This window comes from Strongylocentrotus purpuratus, unplaced genomic scaffold, assembly GCF_000002235.5.
Source record: "Strongylocentrotus purpuratus isolate Spur 01 unplaced genomic scaffold, Spur_5.0 spur5_contig_821, whole genome shotgun sequence".
In the NCBI taxonomy this organism is placed as follows: Eukaryota; Metazoa; Echinodermata; class Echinoidea; order Camarodonta; family Strongylocentrotidae; genus Strongylocentrotus; species Strongylocentrotus purpuratus.
Genome location: NW_022145526.1, coordinates 962,827 through 971,362, shown reverse-complemented (window position 1 = coordinate 971,362; position 8,536 = coordinate 962,827). Strand labels below are relative to the sequence as shown.

At 36.3% G+C, this 8,536-nt stretch overlaps 1 protein-coding gene across 1 annotated transcript; it reads left to right on the top strand.

Moving 5' to 3' along the window:
- The first annotated feature begins 1,241 nt into the window (after positions 1-1,241).
- On the top strand, positions 1,242-5,146 carry LOC105442725. The gene is made up of 2 exons (XM_030981038.1): positions 1,242-1,877; positions 3,890-5,146. Exons 1-2 carry the CDS (start codon positions 1,242-1,244, stop codon positions 5,144-5,146), a joined length of 1,893 nt encoding a protein of 630 aa, XP_030836898.1.
- The last annotated feature ends 3,390 nt before the right edge of the window (positions 5,147-8,536 follow it).

The window sequence follows — 8,536 nt, the reverse complement described above, 5'->3', positions numbered from 1 at the left end:
GACTTGTACCAATCTACCAACGAGTTATCAAGATCTTCTAACGAGTGATAAGAGTTTTCTACGAGTCATATACGATCAAGAGGCGGGAAAAGCATCATTTTGGCCAGGGGCGGCCAAGCGACTTCCAAAGTTGGAGGAGGGCAAAAAGGGGCATCTTCAAAGGCAAATCTCAAAGCGAAAATATAAAATGTTTTAGACATTGGATTATACCCCTACATTGTTATTAAATTACGAGGGATGATTTCAATATTTGTTTCACTTTGTACACAGTACAATATATTGCTTAAGCATAATACATTATACAGTTGGGTGTGATGGTCTTCAAATTAATTTGCGAGCGAGCGAAGCGAAAAGGAAAAATTTTAAGATTTGTGAAGTCGCAGTGCGAAAAATTACATCTTGTTAAGATGGGGTTATATGCACATTTTCATAACGCAAGACTGAAAATACCTTTGATAAGTAGCAAAAGTATATCATCTATAAATGCGAGCGAGCTTTAGGGGGAGGTGCTCTTCTAAAGTCGCTTGAGGTTAGGGGCGCGTTTACTCAAATGTAAATTGATATATTATATTGTGCCTTCTCATGCTTATCTCCTTTCTAATGCGCATTTCTCTTTCCTCATCTTCAGCTAAACCCCACATGCAGTAGAAAGAAAAGTGATTAGAGCAAATAAAATGTCTAGCTCTTTAGGATTCTACTAAAGTAGATCTCCAACACAATGGCCCGAATTCACAAATTAGGTTTGTTGACTAACCATCTTTGTGAATTCGAGTCAATTTATCCACAACTAAAAACTAATAAAGTCGCCCTCTATCGATGAAAAGGATGAATATCGCCATTTAGTTCAAAGCTTCTCTATATGGGAAAACCAACTTCAATTCATAAGGTGCACAAACTGTATTATTTCACAGGCAATCTCGTGTGAGCTAAGCATTGTTATCATATTTGTATTGATGTATACACTTGAATAGAGACTTTTGATAACATTTTCATATTTGTAATCAACGTGAGAAATTGGCACAAAACTGCATGCAGTTACGACACACTTGTTACGTACAACCAAGATATTGGTACATGGTACAATCTACTACTTCACTGCATATTGTTTGTGCTTGCATGAATTGACTGTTGGCTTTTATTACACATTAGCTGATCAAACTGTAAGCTTTATTGGACATTGGATATATTTGTAGAGTGAGCTTGTGTTAGTAATAGCCACAAATCCGATATTTGTACCAATTATGGCCGAGAAGACTGGGGAAGAGAAAGCTCCAAGCTCTCCAGAAAACCTGACGTGTCCACTATGTCTTGATATCTTCGACGAGGCAACAAACCTGACTTCATGCAAACACACCTTCTGTCGGAAATGTCTCAAGAACTATGACCTTTCCCACCAGGATCTCGATCACATGATCTGTCCTCTCTGCAGGAATATCACCAAGTTGACTGCGAACCGTGTCGATGATTTCCTCACCAATGTGACGGTCAACGGACTTGTAGACGATTATCACGCCAAGTGTGGAGGGATGGATGCTGCCCAAGAGATGCGTCCAAAATGCACTGCATGCAAGTTTCAGCGAGATGCTGTATCATTCTGCAGAACGTGTAGTAACTACATGTGTGAAAAGTGTTTGGATTGTCATCAAAAGTTGACAGTCGTCTTTGAAGGTCACGAGATTGTATCCATACAGGATATCATCAACGGGAAGGTCAGCGTTGGTCATCTATCTGAGAAGTGCTGCATCCACAAACAAGAGAACAAAGATATGTTTTGTGAGGAATGTAAGGTCCACGTCTGTCTCAAGTGTGTGATCGTCGGTCATCAAAATCACAAAATCAAGAATCAGACTGATTTCGAGCAGGAGTTACGGCTTAAGGTAACGTGGTTTCACTTGAGGTACCCCTTAGGGGGGGGGGGCGTATCCTTGCCGGAAGAAAAACGTTTGACATCATTAATTTCGCTTTATAACAATTAAAATAAGGTTCTAAAAAAACAGTGTCACCATTCCAAATTCTAAAATTTTCTCTCTGTCGCTCCGCTAAATCGTACAATAATAGACGTACCCCTTTTCCAGAAGCATCAAGGCTGATTAATGTTTCCTATCAAAGTGGAAGCTAAATTAAATCCGCCGTATATCGATTAGTTTTTGATAATTCTGAATAGATTTTAAAATGCCTGTTTTCAGTAATCGATATTGACTCCCTCAATGAAGCTTCACGTGAGAGAAAGGAAAAATCTAGGAAATGGCATGAACTAGTTATGATGTATAACAATAAATAGTAGTATGCTGTAGCTATAAAATACAAGAATGCTCTACGCCAAAGCCCGATAAACGGGGACCAGGTAATTCCCTTAACGGCGTGCTAGACAATTTAGCACAATTGCATTTGAATATATTACAGAATATAAAAGCCTTTTAAGTGCTTTAAAATACGGAATCAACTTTATAAAACGCTATCTTTTTCCTCGAGGTCACTAGGCCTCCTCGCATTTCAATAGCTGGAATATTTCTAATCATTGAACAAGCTCTGTCGACTATATATGGTCTTGAAGCGGGTCGAACGAAAAAAACTAATGCATCTCTCTAGTAAAGAGGGTAGGACAACACTTTGCCACCCCTCTCACAAGACATGAAGCTCTTGCTGTTGCTCGCATGTAAATCATTATTTTGAAGGAGGCTGGGATTTTCGTGACGTTTCAACCTATGCTTGATATAACTTTTCAATTTCACAGAAACAATCGTTTCGCTCGGTCGCTACACTTCCTCACGTAATAATTATCTCTCTGTCGAGCTATATGATCATTAATATTATAGAAACACTTCTTTATGAGGTAAATGTATGTTATGTCATTATAACAAAATAAAACTTTACGTATGCTTCAATATGCAATTCTTAAATATGTTTCTGTGTTTCTAAACATACGCGTAAGAAAGCTACATTCCGAACCAATACTACGAAAAAGACGAATTCAATGTATTGTTCTCGTTCTTTTTTTTTGAAAATTCAAAACACTGTCCTTTATATAAAATATCAAGAAACATAAGATTGAAAAGAAAAATTGTGTTAGTCGCTTAGGAGGGGGGGGCGAATTTGAAGGTAGTAAGCGTATAGCTACATTTTACAGCTACACATTAGTCAAAAATCCTTCTAAATAATCCAGAGTGTCGCTGAAAAGGGGGAGGGAATTTGCTTTTTGGTTTGCTTTTTAATGGGTGAAAAGGGCAACCTGCCCAGATTATCCAGATATTACTTCGTAGCCTTTTTAGGAACTGAAAATTGAAATCCTCGAAAATCATATAGATAAAGGTATGGAGTCAAGGAACCATTATTACATATTTATGCCAAAGGGCTCATAGCAATTGTTATCTTTTGTAAGCACTTTGCATCAAAATAACAATATAGATATATTTGTCTTTGTCTATGATTATGATGACGATGCTGATTATAATAATAATTAATAATAATAATAAGAAGAAGAAGAATGGTAATTATGATAATAATAATAGTAACAACGTTGATAACAATCATCATCATTGTCATCGCCATCACCATGATTGGCTAAAATGAAGTAGTATCAACATTCTTTTTATTAACATTATTATGTTTTTATTATTGTAATTAATATATGTAGTATTATCATTTATCATTATTACAATAATGACGATGATTATTATCAGTTCAATCATTACTATTAATAGCTCTGTGTATCTTATATTAATGCATTTTAAGAAATGGACTTATTTGGTTGGATTGCATTTTTATAATAAATGATAGAGGGTCGTGGTTCTAACTTGTGTGAAACATTAGGCGCGCGCAAAATCCGGTTCAATGTAATTGGCATACATCTCAATCTACAACATGTTCTTTTCATTTCTCTTTTATTTAGGTGAACGACCTAGTCGAGCGTTGTGCCACCATGAAAACAGAACTGGAGAAGAACATTCAGAATGTGGAAGTACAACGCCATGAATTATACGCTGCCGTACAGAGATTACTAGACGATGTCGGTCGAGCCTACAGCATCAAGGCCAAAAAGCTTGAAGAAAATCATCGAAATCTCATCGAGCGCATCAATGCAGTAAAGTGGAGTTTCGATGATGACCTCAACGTCTTGAAATCCAACGATCGAAAGAGAATCAAGAGTATTTGTAGTTCAATAACGCTGGTAGCTAATGGCAGACTGGGTCATCTTGAGACAGACAGTTTGACAGCTCATACCTTGCTCTGTGAGGAGCTGGATGCCATGCTGAAGGAGGCTACTGATCACACTTCTGCGGCAGCCGTTTCGAAGAAAGCACAGGAGAAGAGGTTCAAGCCTGCAGATGATACTCGTCTGGACCTCGGGAGCATCTCAGAATCAGTTCCCAAATTGCAAGTCATTCAGTGTGTCAGTCTACGGGGATGGATGATTGGTATGACCCCCTATTCTGACGATAGTGTAGCTATCGGATATAACAATACATTTGGTATAGATATCATTGATTCAGCTGGTAAACAGGAGCAGTATGCAAACATACCAAGTAACATGAAGTGTCGTGATCTTGTGTTTCAAAATGACAGGTCGGTATGCATATCGACTGGTACCAATGAAGCACACATATATTCTCCCGATGGGTCCAGGAAATCAATCATCCACATGAAAGGCAATGCCAATATCAAACTAAACAGAAGTCCATCAGATGAAATCCTTATCTCTAACACTGAGAATCAAGTCTATATCTATGACCCGACTGGATCTACTCTCAAACACACTATTTCAACAAAACACAACACGACGAGGCAGGTATCTTCTAACAGGTCGGGTTTGATCGTCTTGAGTTCATGTTTCGCCAATCCAAGCGTGTTGACGGTCTATGACAGGGATGGGAATGCTGGTAAGTCTCTACAAGCTCCATACGGTGTATACCTGTATGCTGCAGTGGATGAGCAGGACAGGGTGTATGTAGCGAGTGTCGATCGTGAGAATGGTAATGTGGTGATCAGGCTCTATGACCTTGATGGTCTGAACCTGAAGGAGAGAGTTGAGTTCAATGTACTTAATATGACGCTTAGTTATGTTTGGTGTTACTTGGTTTCCCTCTCTCCAGACATGCTTGCGTTTGCTTGTGCCAAGAAGTTGTATTTTATCAAGGTATCCCTGTAATCCATGTCACACTTATATATTACCATTAGTGGTGTCGTGTATACCTCTCTGTTCCAGCTCTACTCAAATATGGGCCTGTAATGTGTCGTATTATACATTGTTTATCATGTGATAACCAAACGAATGAGAATATGTCCATTCTCTCGATATATTTTAGTTGCCTCTTTGCAGTTGACATTATCCAATAGTTCAGAATGCTGCTGCTCGCCTTGTAACTAACTCTAGAAGATCACCACATATAACTCATATCTTGAAATCTCTACACTGGCTCCCTGTTCAACAGCGTGTGATCTATAAAATTCTACTCTCAACCTATCGTGCACTAAATTATCTAGCTCCAGAATATATGTCATCCTTTCTATCACTCCACTCTGCAGGCCGCTCTGGTTTACGTTCTTCACATAATATTAGGCTTAAAGAAATACGTACCAAAAGAAATTGGGGGGATAGAGCATTTGCATCAGCAGCTCCTTCTTTGTGGAATAAGTTAACTTTCTCTATTCAGACGGCCAACACTCTTCCCACTTTCAAAACTGGGCTTAAAACTCACCTGATGCTCAATTTATATTGTTCAATTTTAATGTTCTTTTTATAAAATGCATGCAAAACGAACAATCACACTGTGCCACATTGTATGTACCTTGGCACCATGAATTTGTGTGAACTTATGCAAGTTAAGATTTAATATTTCTTTAATATTCAGTATGATGAATATTAATTTAAATTATTTGTATGCGCCTTGAGCATCTCTAGAGATGGATATGTGGCGCTTTATAAATATTGTTATCATTATTATTATTATTATTATTATTATTATTACAACGTCCCTCTTTCAAAATAATATGTAAGACGTAAAATATACATTAACTATATATTTCGTTGTGTAATTGTTTTCTCTTTGAAATATAAACATATGATTGGTACTGCAAAATCAAAGAATAACAACGACTACATACACACTGTTGAACGTTTTTTTGCCTTTCGCTCATCGTTTTTGCGTTTTACTGTAATGAGTGCAATGTGAATCTATTTAGAATTAAGTCAGTATTCGTTGCTATAGTCTTTGATTGATATTTCATTTGTTAGTGTGTGTGACAAAACACGTACTGACTGAATACAATATTAATTAAATGTTTCAAACGTCTGGTATCAATTTTCACTTATCCCTTTTCCTACTATTTTATCGTGGCAATATCAAATGCTACTTAAAAGCAATTAAAAACTTTAAAAACTTTGAAGTTGAATTTAAAAGGTAGACGTAAGCAATAGGAGCAAGTGAAAATGTGATGTGATATCATATTATGTTTAAATTAAATATTAATAAAATATTGATTAAATTCTTATCAGTGTTACATTCCTTATGTTTTTATTCTCAAAGTATTTAAAAGGTTATTTTGTATGACATCATGTTTTTATAATATGTATTGTGATTATTTTGTATATCTAAATGAAGAAACAATTAATATTGACTTTGTTATTGGGACCCAATTATGAATGAGCTTTTAGAGGGATCCGGTAACTTTGTCTCAGATTCTGAAACAAAATCCTGGATTTAGCTCATGCTGCAATCATAATTATAAACCTTTAGGTCAGTCAGGAACCCCGTGACTTTTACAAGCGAATCGCCTGTCTGATTATCAAGATATTTATGATTGGGATTACAAATTTTGAAAACCGTTTGCCAAACGGTTTTCATAACACTACAGTCTATTGGGAAAAACGAGTATGGTAAAACTGGTCACTCAAAGATTTTTACTTTTTTGAGGCACTTCTTGATCATTTTGAAGTGCAATTTGTTTAGGGCTTCAATATTACACCATACCACAGACACTGATATCACGTAGGGCCGTGCATCTCAGATTTAACATTGTTAAACGATCCCTTTAAGCCTTTATGGGTAATCCTGTGAAGTCATTGGTATTATAATTGTTGTGTTCATTTTTATAATGTAATTTTACTCTTCGTAGTTATGCTACTGTTTGAACTTTAATAATACATCAAATCAAATCTATTTTGAAGCCTTAATACACTGGGGACAATGGTGTAAATATTACTGCGTTGTAATAATTAGTAATTTCACTTTGAATCTTTCATGTAAATTCGGCAGTTGTATTTTTTAAAATGATTACCGCTTTAATTCGATTCTGTTTAGTTAAATTCAATTCAATTTAATTGAATCTATAGAGATTATCGATTTATGACGTGGAATTTGGAATGTCTTAATTTCCATTTTCTAACGGTAGATAGAGAATGATGTAAGAAAGTATTATGGTTATCATATGATCAATTGTAGACATGATGATAATATTGAACACCTACCCCTGGTCATGTTAGTAGACATGTATGGCATACCCAGGGATGAAACTGGAGAAAACATCATTTTAATGTTTCCCCATCATAAACAAATAACACCCCAGATGATATAAAGTAGATGACATCGAAGAAATTCCATGCATAAACTATCTAGCTTCGGGAACACCCCCCCCCCCCCCCCCCCCCCATTCTTTATAAATCTGTTATTGTTTTCCTTCTATTCGAAGAGGGGGAGGGATGGTGATAACCACATCTCGATGCTAACGGCTTTTCATAATTGTTAAGTCCAAATAAGGGATAAGTTCAACTTAGGTTCTTTGTGAAACACCCCCAGGTCTTTAACCTGTTTTAGTACACAAATAAAGAAGTATTTGGGTAATCTTACTCAAGTAGGCAAATAAACTTTGACACTATAGTGACACAATTAACTGAATGCATTAACTCATTAAATTGAGATTAATAACGCATAGGAATGAGTTTTGTTAATTTGACATTATAGTGACATGGCAAATGAGTATTTTAAATTGTTGAGTTATTTAACCTAATTTTGTGAGTAAATCGCTCCAACTCAACTAGTGAGTAATGCTTCAATTACTCAGTCAGTCAGGTTATATCGCCGTTCTTATGGCCCTTTGCGGCTACGCCGGAGCCAGTCACGAGATCCATGTCTAAAATGTCGTATTTTGTATTTTTCCTCACATGTTTGTTTTCTTTTATTAGTAAATAGTTAAAGTAAGCATGCATAAGCTGTAAATAACTACAATTACATTCTTTTGTTGCATGCATACGTTATTGTTGATTGACACTGGAAAAGTCGGTTAATGGTCGATAGAAAAAGAGGAAGAGAAAGAGAGAAATGGACGGAGATAAAGGAAGAATAGTGGAGAAAGCGGGGGTCTATAACAGGTGTAGTTACCGTCGGTCCTTTATTCTTCCAAATATAGTAATGAAAGCAAATAAAACGTCTCGCTCTATCATCCAGGATTCTAATAACTAAAGTGGATCTCGATGTGTTTGCCTCGATTGAGGTGTCTATTCACATTCGAGTATCAAAATAAAGTTGTGAAAGTAAATATA